At 45.3% G+C, this 12,685-nt stretch overlaps 1 protein-coding gene and 1 non-coding gene across 2 annotated transcripts; both read left to right on the plus strand.

The window, feature by feature from the left end:
• Positions 1 to 213: 213 nt before the first annotated feature.
• On the plus strand, positions 214 to 1,044 carry LOC120110628 (GATA type zinc finger protein asd-4-like). Its single transcript, XM_039126203.1, has one exon. The coding sequence runs from the start codon at positions 214 to 216 to the stop codon at positions 1,042 to 1,044; it is 831 nt and encodes a 276-aa protein (XP_038982131.1).
• A 10,579-nt stretch (positions 1,045 to 11,623) lies between these two features.
• Positions 11,624 to 11,732, plus strand: LOC120110717. The gene has a single exon (XR_005511854.1). It is a non-coding gene; the product is annotated as a small nucleolar RNA R71 (small nucleolar RNA).
• Positions 11,733 to 12,685: the final 953 nt, after the last annotated feature.

Consider the following 12,685-nt stretch of genomic DNA (forward strand, 5'->3'; position numbering starts at 1 on the left):
ATAATCCCCAGATAGCGCGCGAGGTTCTTCGGGTCGCGCTGCTCCCGGCCGACCAGGCCAAGATCCGGTCCATGAATTATGGCGCCTTCATGGACTCAGCCCTTTGCTCTGCCATCCGGATAAGTTAACCTCTTTATTTGTGCAAGTTTATTTCAAATTGGATTCGCTTCTCACGTCCCTCTTTTACAGCATCTGCACGAAACCGAGACGCTGATGCACATAATCCAGGATTATCGGGAGCGAGCCCGAAGGCATCAGCGGGGGCACGAGGAGGTCGAGGCGAGGCGTCTGGTGTCCGAGGCCGAGCGCCAGGAGCTCCAGACGAGGATGGGGGCGGCCGAGGGCGAGATTCGGGCTCTGACCGCTGAGCTCGAAGAGGAGAAGGGCGCGCATACACTGGTCAGATCCGAAGTGCGCGCTGTGGAGGCTCGTCTGGCCGAGGCCGAGTCGACGCTCGCTATCCGCAAGCAGGAGGTGGGGGAAGCTCACCTCAAGGCCCAAGAGCTCGAGGCCCGTTTGCTCGACGCGCAGTCCTTGCTCGTCGCTCGCGAACGGGAAATAAAGAATCTGGAGCGGAAGGCCACGTATCACGAGGCTCGGGAGAAGGAGGCTCGGGAGCAGGCCCAGGACGCCGTTAAACTCTTCCGTGAATCGGAAGAGTTTCGCGACCTACTGGAGGAGGAAGGCGTAAATGGGCTCATCCAGGGCTTCAAGGACTTCCGCAACCAACTACGGCGACTTCTCCCGAGTTTCGACCTTAACCTGCTTCAACCAGGAGCGGGGGTCGAAGAATCGGAGGCGGAGGCGGAAGCTCCGGCGGTCGACGAGGCCGCCCAGGAAGGCCCGGCCGAGGCGCCCGAGGCTGCTCCCGAGGTCGCCGAGGCTGCTCCCGAGGCGCCCGAGGCTGCTCCCGAGGTCGCCGAGGCTGCTCCCGAGGTTGCCGAGGCTGCTCCCGAGGTTGCCGAGGCTACTGAGGTAGAGACCTTGGTCGCGGAGGAACCAGCCGTCCCTGAAGTTGCCGAGGACAATAGAGCCGAGCCTTAGGTTTTTCATTTTATTCATTTTTGTAAATTGGGATGGCCTTCATATTGTTATAAGGCCGAGCCTACGCTTTGTACTTAGCCTTCGGGCTCCTTTAAATGAATATCTTTTCGTAACTTGCAATTGGTTTATGTTTCGATTTTTGGTAGACCTAGGTTTCTTCAATCGGATCCGCTTTAGGTTCCAAGGACTTGGGCTCCGCAGCCCCAATTTCGTCTGCTACGCAGTTAGACCTGTATTTAGGTTCGGCATATTTGTCCAGTCCGGGCTCAGGTCCGAGTTTCTGCTACTCGGACCTTCGACTAGCGATGTCGCGATGCTTAGGTCTGAGAAGATGCGCTTAGGCTCGGCAAGCCTTCTCGAGCTTAGCTCAGAATTCGGCCGAGCCCTAGGACCAAAGGTCACTAACCCAACTCGAATTTTATTCAGACTCCGAACTCGGACCTTAGGTTGCCGAGGCGGATTGTCGGACCTCTTCCGACAAAACCAAGTCGGATATCCCGAGGCTCGGGATGGGAGTTCATCGAGCTGCCGGTATAGACCAGGCTATAGCTCGTTGTCGAGCAGTGCATGCGGGACGGGCGAGGCCAGGGCGAGGCCAGGCAATGATTGGCCCGGCCAGGTACCTCGGCGCTAGTCGGGGTTTCATTCAGGTACTTAATTAATCAGGAATGAAGTAAATGAAATAATGTAAGACATTAATCGAAAGGGTACCTGGTACCATGAGCGTCTTACGCCGAGGTTGTGAACTTTGCTCGGCAATTTTGAAAACGCTCTTCTGCTCGGAGTCCGTTCTCTGGGGACGCCGGCATAATAGAAGAAACCAGTTGCCATCAGAGATGTTTCACTGACCACGAACAGGTGGAGATCAAGCCGAGCTTGGTGTTTGATGGAGATTGAGCCGAGCTCGGTGTTTGATGGAGATCGAGCCGAGCTCGATGTTTGGTGGAGACCGCATCTCGAACTCACGAACATCTTCGGGGAGACCACGAAGGTGCTCCATCATCCCGAAATATCGGGGCATCCCGACCGTAGTCGAGGTATTTGATGGAGATCGAGCCGAGCTCGATGTTTGGTGGAGATCGAGCCGAGCTCGATGTTTGGTGGAGATCGAGCCGGGGAGACCACGAAGGTGCTCCATCATTCCGAAATATCGGGGCATCCCGACCGTAGTCGAGGTATTTGATGAAGATCGAGCCGAGCTCGATGTTTGGTGGAGATCGAGCCGAGCTCGATGTTTGGTGGAGATCGAGCCGAGCTCGATGTTTGGTGGAGATCGAGCTAAGCTTGATGTTGACGCTCCAAGGTTTCGTTAAGGCGTCCGGCTTCGCTCTATGCTGATTGACGAGCTGGGCCAAGTCTGGTAGTCATGAGACAATCATTAGGAGAATTGGCGCATTTGAACAATTGCACATAAGCTGTTGTAAAAAAGTGAGATTTATAATTAAAATGGGGAACCCCTTGGGGTTCTACTGGTAGTACACGCGGAGATTTTCGGAACTCCAGCTTCGTGGAATGGGGGTTCCATCGAGAGACTCCAGCTTGTACGTTCCGGGCCGCCGGGCGCGTGTAACTCGGTAAGGTCCCTCCCAGTTCGGAGCCAGTTTCCCTTGCTCGGTTGGTCGGGAGGCCTCGGCTCTTCTAAGGGCGAGGTCCCCTGCTTTGAAGGATTTAACTGACTCTGGCGTTGTAGTACTGCGCTGTCTTTTGCTGGTACCTCGCCATGCGAACTCGGGCGGCCTCCCTTGTCTCCTCGATTAGGTCCAGGTTATTTCTGAGCTGTGAGGAGTTGGAGCTGGCATCATAGTGTTCTACCCTCGGAGAAGGAGTCCGATCTCCAACGGGATGACGGCTTCCGTTCCATATGTTAAATTGAAAGGAGTTTCGCCGGTGGGGACACGGAATGTGGTCCGGTAAGCCCACAGGACATTGTATAAGTCTTCGACCCACTGTCCTTTGGATTTGTCGAGCCTGGCTTTGAGCCCCTGCAAAATAGTACGATTTGTTACCTCGGTTTCTCCGTTCGTCTGAGGGTGCGCGACCGAGGTGAAGCGGTGGTCGATGCTAAGCTCGGAGCAGAATTCTCTAAAGCGGAGGTTGTCGAACTGACGGCCGTTGTCTGATATGAGGATGCGGGGGAGTCCAAATCTGCAGATTATTGACTTCCAGACAAAATCTCGCATCTTCTGCTCGGTGATCCGGACGAGTGGCTCGGCTTCCACCCACTTGGTAAAATAGTCGATGGAGACGACTAGAAATTTCCTTTGCCCGATCGCCAGAGAGAATGGTCCCAAGATGTCGATCCCCCACTGGGCAAAAGGCCAAGGGGAGCTGATGGAGGTTAACGGAGCTGAGGGTCGGCGTTGGACATTGGCGTTTCTCTGGCATCGGTCGCATCTTCGGACGAAGTCCAAGGCATCCTTCTGGAGTGTCGGCCAGTAGTATCCTTGGCGCAAAATCTTATGCGCCAGTGCTCGTCCCCCCAGATGATTTCCACAAATCTCCTCATGGACTTCACGCATTGCATAATCAGCCTCTGTCGGGCAGAGACATCTGAGGAGGGGAGAGGTAAAAGATCTTCGATAAAGCTTTCCCTCGTGCAATATGTACCAGGCGGCGGAACGCTTCACTCGGCGAGCCTCACGTTCATCACCGGGGAGGACTTCGTCTCGCAGATAGCTGATGAGCTCGTCCATCCAGCTTGGCTCGAACTCAATGCAAAGGGCCTGCTCGAGCTCCTTCGTGCTGGATTTTCGGAGATACTCCAGTGCCGCCGTTTTGGGAAGCTCGCTCATGCGAGAGGATGCCAGCTTTGATAGCTGGTCGGCTCTAAAGTTCTCTGACCTGGCAACATGTTGGATGTGGAAAGAATTCAAGGTCGAGGTGAGATCCCGTACCTTCCGAAGATACTCCTGCATTGTGGGGTCACTGGCTTCGAAGTCACCCAGAATTTGGTTGACGACGAGCTGAGAATCGCTGAAGGCCCTCAGGTCTTTCACTCCTAGCTCTCTGGCTAACTTGAGCCCGGCGACGAGTGCTTCGTATTCCGTCATGTTGTTGGAAGCAGGAAACTCGAGGCGTAGAGCTTGTTCAGCAACCACCCCATCCGGGCTGGTGAGGATGAGACCCGCTTCGCTGCCCCCCGAGTTTGAAGAACCATCGACGTGCAGAGCCCACGCCAAGTGGTGCAAAAATAAAACTGTTCTCCCAAGTGCAGGAGAATCGCACAAGTAATATAACTCGGGAGTCCGAGGTCGATTCCACAGGGAACGATCTATAGATTATTAGCGTAATTTGTAGATGTAATTTTCAGTTGATTTTCAAAATTTAAAAGCAGAGGATTAATAGATAATTAAACAAAGTTCAAGAATATAGAGAAGGCTAGGGATCCGGAATCCTCCTTAACAATATTACTTTTAATAAATAAACTCGGTGATTCTTGATTAAAGATTAATAAGATAGAGTAGTTCTAATCATGGAGTATACAATCTGAAAACATGAATTCAACATCTAAGTATTTATCGTGCCGGTTACGTCTACGACAAATCAAAAATCGAAACAACCCATGCATCAATATATATATAAACCATAAAAGATCTATCAAATAAATAAATATTCAAGAATTCAAAACATACCAATAGATATAAAACAATTAGAATAAAAGATTAGAGTATACTTGATGAAAGCAACATGACAAGGATTCATCCATCACCCTTTGCCAAAAGGACTTTAGCCTTCCATTAAAAACATCAACATCCCTCCCTTACTCACTCTCTATATTTTTTTTTTCTTCTTTTTATTTTCGGAAACAGGGCATCCCCTGTTTCCCTTTCTCTTTTTTTTTTTCGTTTGAAACCAAGGGGCTGGCTGCTCTCTTCTTCCTCTCCCCCCCCTCGGTCCGAGCCCCCCTCATATATATATCCCCCAACCTCCCAGCTAGCGATGGACATCCGGATGCATCGCCGAGGATCGTGTGCAGACGGCTGAGACCGCGGACGAGACGGCCACGGGAGCTGATCGCGGGAGCGGACGACGTGCGGATGGCTGCGACACTTCACGAACGGCTGGGAGATGAAGCGGAATCAGTGGGATGCTGAGGTCTTAATATGGGAGCTGGGATCATGGAAGAATCAGTGGAGGAGCGTTGCAGATGCGTGGGAGATTTGGAATCCTTCACGATCGCGCGAGCTGGAGCTTGGGAGAGGCGGATCCCGGCTGGGCGCGGGTTGCTCGGACGCTGGGATTGTGCACGGGAGTGGAAGCTGGCTCACTCGCGGAAGGAGAATGGGAGCCGATTGCGGTAGGATTGCCTTGCGGATGCTGTGGAGAAGGCGGATGGATGCTGGGCGTTGGTTGCTGCGACGTTGGAGCTGAAACGGGTCCGGAAGAAGGGGATCACGGGCTCGGAAGCTGTGGAGATGATCGCGGACTGTTGGGGAGGTCGCCGAGATGGTCATGAATGGCTGCAGGCGAGATCAGCGGGATGCTGGGGGTTTCACGGGTTGCAAGGATGGGAGAGTTGATCGCTTGCCAAAAGGGTGGATGGCTGTGATCGTTCCCTTTGAATGGTCACCAAGTGTTGCTCCAGTGTGATTAGGCTTGGCTGCTACTTGTGGTTGTGAGCTTGATGAATGATCGGTTTGACCAAGCCATAGTGAGATTGGGTGCGTATGATTTGGGGCTATGCATCTTTCTGAACCCAATTATACCAAATGTGCATTTTATCTCTGATTTGTGCCAAATAAAAAAATATGAAATTAATGCAGCTCTTTTATCATTATTTGTTGGAAATAATATTAATTTAAGCTGTGTGTAGATCGCACTTTTGTGCTCTCATCACACCCCCCAACTAGCTTATTGCTAGTCTCTAGCAATTAACGAGCAAATAATAATATGAGAGTACAAAAAGTGTTGGTCAATCATTTGACTTTTTATTAAAATTAAAGACATAAAACTAAGATATGTACCCACTTTCGTAGGGTATCACGATTGCACTTAGCACGTGCAACAAGCCGTTAAACCCCTAGGTTACCCTAGTGGACGAGTGTTGTCTCGTGAGGGTTTGCAGTGATGTTACCCACAAACATCATTCATAAAATGATATATAATGAAATTTAAGTCAATGCACACGTGATATATATTTTTCTCAAGCATGGCAACTATCGAAGCAAGGGTAATACTGAACTGTAGTATGCATAAACAGATGACTTTCTTAGAGCACTAATACCTCCACCACAGCATGGTACCGCTTGAATTTTAGGTGCACTACTCAAGTTCACAAGAGTTTACTACAATTTATTAGACCCTGATCCATCAAATTTTCAGAATATCTCATGTTGTCTAAATTTGTCAAAAATGGTTCGCATATAAAGAAGGAGCTATCAATCCCAACTAAACATCCAAAGTACACAGAGTTCCAAATTAATGGAGTCAAACCAGCCATTACCACATGTCACTGGGTTCAGTCTGACCAACCCTATTCATGCTTATTTTTATTTTTAAACACATATGACGATTACAATAATCCAACCTCCTTAGGCTCTAGTAAGGTCCATGTAGCGAGTTTTCGGCCAATGACTCCTGATCCAGTTGGCTCAAGGCATTAGGTGAAACACCCCTCGGGCTTAATTACTCGAACCAGACTACACCACGAGGTCAGACTTGTCATCTTTTTTTTTTTTTTTTTTTTTTTGCAATAAAAAGAGAAGGTAAACTGAACCATATAACGTGACTGCATTGTGGCTATAGCTCAACCAAGGTCGGAACATAAGGCACTTGGGTGATCTAGCTACGGTATTCAACTTCTTTCTTTATGTGAAAACCAAATCATGAACCTTATAGTACGGACAAGGATACTCATACTTCTTTTACAGATACGGCTTAACAAAAATGCATTAAACAAATATGAACTCCTGAGGCCTTCCTATAATCATTAAGTGCACGTGTGGGGATCTAATAATAGGTCTCTGATCAGTCATAATATGCATGTGTTCCTTGCCGTAATAGTTGCACAAACTCAATATGAAAATACATGTGCATTTGCTTAGAAAAGAAAGTAATAGAATAAATCAAATGCAAAAGTAAGTTTTTTTTTTTTTTTTTGAAAATACTTCCCTCCCCCCAACTTAAACATTGCATTGTCCTCAATGTAATAGATACAAGAAAACTATATACGAGAGACAGTAGAGAAAATAATATTGAAGAGAAGAGGAATACCTTGAGCTGCTGATATCCAGAAAATAAGACCTACAAAACTAGAAAAATAATTCTGACTAATATACACATACCTTTGCCTTCATGTTCAGTCATAAGAAGGCTCCCCCAAGGAAAAGGAATCCTCTTCATCTGAAAAATTTTCAAGAAAAGGTTTTAACCTGTGTCCATTTACCTTAAAAATTCTACCATCCCGTGGATTCTCAATCTCTACCGCCCCATGTGGAAAAACAGTTTTTATGATGTAGGGACCTGTCCATCTTGATCGTAACTTACCAGGAAACAGATGTAAGCGGGAATCATATAAAAGAACTTTTTGCAAAGGTTCAAAAGATTTTTTCAAAATTGATTTATCATGTAAGATCTTCATTCGTTCTTTGCAAATTTTAGCGTTGTCATAAGCATCTCTGCGAATCTCATTAAGCTCGTTTAATTGCAATTTTCTAGCTAGACCGGCATCTTGTAAATCAAAATTCAATTTTCTAATTGCCCAATACGATTTATGTTCTATTTCTACGGGCAAATGACACGCTTTACCGTAGACTAGCCGGTAGGGAGACATGCCAAGATTGGTTTTGTATGCAGTACGATAAGCCCATAATGCATCTGATAGTTTCAAGGACCAATCTTTTCATGATGGGTTCACCGTTTTCTCTAAAATACGCTTGATCTCTCGATTGGCTAACTCTACCTGGCCACTAGTTTGCGGGTGATATGGGGTAGCAACTCTGTGGGTGACACCATACTTTTTTAATAATGTCTCAAAAGGCTTATTACAAAAGTGTTTTCCACCATCACTAATTATGATTTTAGGCATCCCAAATCGTGAAAAAAATATTTTCTTTTAAAAACTTCAGAACGGGTTTGTGATCATTGGTCTTACAAGCAACAGCTTCTACCCATTTGGACACATATTCGACACCGACTAAAATGTACTCATATCCAAAAGATGGTGGGAATGGGCCCATAAAATCGATGCCCCAACAATCGAAAATTTCGATAATAGTAATGGGTTGAAGAGGCATCATTTGCCTACGAGTTAGGCTTCCAATACGTTGACATGGATCACATGTCCTGCAGAACTCGTGGGCATCTTTGAACATAGTAGGCCAATAGAAACCACATTGCAAGACCTTTGCAACAGTTTTCTTAGAGGCAAAGTGTCCACCGCAAGCATCAGTGTGGCAGAAAGAAAGTATGCTTTGTATATCATGATCCGGTATGCATCGTCTAAGGATTTGATCGTTGCAATATTTAAATAAATAGGGATCGTCATAGTAATAATTTTTTACTTCGCGCAAGAAAATTTTTCTATCTGTCGACCCCCAATGCTCTGGCATCCGGTTTGTAACAAGAAAATTTACAATATCTGCATACCATGGTATACTAGAAAGTGCAAACAACTGCTCTTCAGGGAATGAGTCCTTGATGGAAAACTGTGGCACTGAATCATGAAAAACTAATCGTGATAAATGGTCAGCAACCACATTTTCTACTCCTTTTTTATCTTTGATAGTGATGTCAAATTCTTGGAGTAGAAGTATCCATCGTATTAAGCGTGGTTTGGCCTCTTTCTTATCCAACAAATATTTTAGTGCCGCATGGTCTGTGAAGATAACAATAGGAGCACCAAGGATATAAGAGCGAAATTTATCTAAGGCAAATACTACTGCAAGCAATTCCTTCTCGGTGGTGGTGTAATTCATTTGAGCATCGTTTAAGGTTTTGCTTGCATAGTAAATGACATATGGCTTATTATCCTTGCGTTGTCCTAGGACAGCTCCTATCGCATAGTCGCTAGCGTCGCACATAATCTCAAACGGTAATGACCAATCGGGTGGTCGCACGATGGGTGCAGTGCTAAGCATAGACTTCAACTTTTCAAATGCCTCCTGACAGGTTTCAGTCCAATTGAACGGTGTATCAAGGGATAGGAGGTTACATAATGGTCGAGATATGACACTAAAGTCCTTGATGAATCTCCTATAAAATCCGGCGTGACCCAAAAATGATCTGACATCTCTAACCGTCTTGGGTGCAGGTAGCTTAGCAATTAAATCAGTCTTAGCTCTATCTACTTCCATTCCTTTCGATGAAACAATGTGTCCTAGGACAATTCCCTTTGGCACCATGAAGTGACATTTCTCCCAATTCAGTATCAAATTCTTTTCTATACATCGAGCTAAGACTGCTTGTAAATGTGACAGGCAATCATCAAATGAGTCGCCAAAAATGGAGAAATCGTCCATGAACACTTCCAAAAAATTCTCGTTCATGTCTTCAAAGATGCTGAGCATGCATCTTTGGAATGTTGCAGGTGCATTACACAACCCGAATGGCTCCTTTATGATTCTTTAAAACATCAATTAATTTTCTTTCTTGGGTATGATCAAGTCCAGACGAGATGATTACAGGAAAAGTATCTTCGGGTCCAAGAAAAGTATACTTAAGTTCCTTTGGTAAGGGTTTCAATTCGAGCTTGGGTGCTTGCTCATGGGATGGTACTATTTTCACCTCTCGAGGCGACAATTGTTCAAATTTTTCTACTTTTGGTCTCCACCCATTGATCATCATGGCGTTCGAAAAATTCATACTAGGTTTGACCAACAAATCATCTTTATTGGTGCCATTAGAACACCAATCAATTAAACTATCGCCGGATGGATCGTTAAATGCTTCAGCTAACAAATATTCCTCCGCGATAGTTTCAACCCAATCAACCTCCTTACTCTCTTCGGGATCATTAGGTTGTTTGCACACATTAAAAATGTTCAGTTCTAAGGTCATGTTACCAAAAGAAAGCTTCATGACGCCATTCCTACAATTAATTAATGCATTAGAAGTCGCAAGGAATGGACGTCCTAAAATAACCGGAATCTGAGACTGTGAGTTTGAAGCCGGATGTGTGTCCAATACGATAAAATCGACAGAAAAGTAGAACTTGTCTACTTGGACTAATACATCCTCGACAATCCCCCTTGGAATTTTAACTGACCGGTCAGCTAATTGCAAAGTGACGGAGGTTGGCTTCAACTCACCTAAACCAAGTTGCTCATATACAGAATATGGCAACAAATTCACACTCGCCCCTAAATCTAACAATGCTCGCTCTATCCTAAAGTCGCCTATGATGCATGAGATGGTTGGGCAACCTGGATCTTTATATTTAGGGAGAATGTTGTGCTGCAAAATAGCACTCACATTTTCAGTTAAAAATGCCTTCTTCTTAACATTTAATCGACGCTTGACAGTACACAAGTCCTTCAAAAATTTGGCATATGAAGGTACTTGTTTGATTGCATCAAGAAGAGGTATGTTGATTTTTACTTGCTTAAAAAGCTCAAGAATTTCAGAGTTAGGTTCGAGCTTTTGTAACGGCTTTAACCGTTGTGGAAAAGGTGGAGGAAAAGGACATTCAACTTTCTTAGTAGAAGTTGGGACCTCAACTTCTTCTTTGTCCCTTTCATCAACTTTGGGAGCATCAGAATTAGAAGTGACTTGCGGTCTTGATGGGACGGTTTGATCAATGACTTTCCCATTACGCAAAGTCATGATGCTCTTTGCATGCTCTGTATGCGAACTAGAGGGAGCCGTATTATTACTACCGTGCACTTGTGGGTTAGGTTGGGGTTGAGCTGGAAGCTTACCCTTCTCTTGGGTACTTAGGACGGTAGTCAATATTGACAATTGGTTCCTTATGTCTTCAAAATTTCGAGTATTTTAAGCATTGATATTAGCTTGACCTTGTAGAAAAGTTTGTATGGATTGCAAGGTATCCTCGATATTTGGCTTTTGAGAGGGTGGTGATGCAAAAGTAGGATGTGCAGGTGGAGGAGCTGAATGGTGTGACTGTTGAGGATGATCATTTCTCCACCTAAAGTTTGGATGATTCTTCCAACCAGGGTTATAGGTATTCGAGTATGGCTTTTGGTAGGAGTTCATAGCATTTGCTTGATCGTGCAAGACTTCTTTGAATGCCGGTATGGTGGGGCAATCTGTAGTGGTATGACCCGACATATCGCAGATGCCACAACACTCGTTTCTAAGCTTTATAGTTTTGACAGGCTCAACCTTCCTAAGCTCAATTTCTTCTATCTTCCTAGTGAGGGCTGCCATTTTAGCATGAAGATCATCCTCAGTTCTGAGGTTGTAAAGGCCTCCCTGTACAGAGCTAGTAGGCTTAGGCAAAGACTTGTTGTTTCTATCCCCGTTATCCCAAAGTTGGGCAGTCTCAGCAAGGGAATCCAAATACTCCCATGCCTCATCAGGTTGTTTTTCTAAGAATCTACCATTGCACATGGTCTCTACAAACTGTTTCAACTGTGGAGATAAACCTTCATAAAAGAAGCTAATGGTTCTCCAAGTTTCGAACCCGTGATGAGGGCATGAGAGAAGAAGGTCTTTAAATCTTTCCCAACATTCATAAAATGTTTCATTATCTTTTTGTTGGAAATTGCTGATATGTCTTTTCAAAAAGTTGGTCCTTTGTGTGGGGAAGAACTTTTTTAAAAATTCTCTCTGCATATCTTGCCAATTTCTTATTGATCTAGGTCGCAAAGAGTTCAACCATGTTTTGGCCTTATCCTTTAGAGAGAAAGGAAACAATGTCAACTTGAGGACATCCTCGATGACATTTGGGCACTCTAAATGTAATGCTCAATTCTTCAAAATCCTTTAAATAAAGATACGGACTCTCGGACTCTAACCCGTGGAACTTGGGCAGCAATTGGATTACCCCGGGTTTGATGTCAAAATGTCCTACATTATCAGGAAAAATTATGCATGAAGGCTGACTAGTCCTAGCCGGTTGTAGGTATTGTCTTAGAGTCATAACATGGGATTCTCGTTCTCGATTGTGGTGACTCCCCGCATCTTCATTTAAATCAGCCATCTCACAAGGTGTGAGATACTGCGAAGGGAATTTCAGAGGTATGTCCTAAGGGATGATCTAAAGTTGTACGACTTAATCGACCGGTGTCGTCCCTATTCCCACTTTAGCATGCAAAATATTTCCCCTCTTCTTTTTTTTTTCTTTTTCTTTTTTTAAAAAAATAAAAGAAAATAAAAAATAAATATAAGTACTAACTAAAGATACCCTAAAAACGACATCCTAAAACAAAAATCCTATTCACAATCAAACATGCAACAAAACATTATACCTCAATTTCTAATGTTTTTCTTAAATTTCTAGACAGCTCCTAACTGGTTTGAAGAGGGCACCTAAGCCTCCAATCGGTCTAATGAACCGAGTTGACCAGGTAAGCTCCAGGTAAGTGGAGGGGTCACGATGCGTTCGCAAAGGTCCCACTTAAAACCCACTTGCCTCGAACAGATGAACTGTCTCCCTTATAGGGACAAAGCTTGCCTAGACATCAACTAAGCCACAGAGCGAAATTGGTGCAACTTTCGGTGGTCTTCGTCCTATTGAGCT

The sequence above is a fragment of the Phoenix dactylifera genome, chromosome 4 (assembly GCF_009389715.1).
Source record: "Phoenix dactylifera cultivar Barhee BC4 chromosome 4, palm_55x_up_171113_PBpolish2nd_filt_p, whole genome shotgun sequence".
Classification (NCBI taxonomy): domain Eukaryota; kingdom Viridiplantae; phylum Streptophyta; class Magnoliopsida; order Arecales; family Arecaceae; genus Phoenix; species Phoenix dactylifera.

Excerpts from the sequence above, each read along its gene's own strand:
- LOC120110628 (XM_039126203.1), top strand. The coding sequence starts at position 214 with ATGCACATAATCCAGGATTATCGGGAGCGAGCCCGAAGGCATCAGCGG.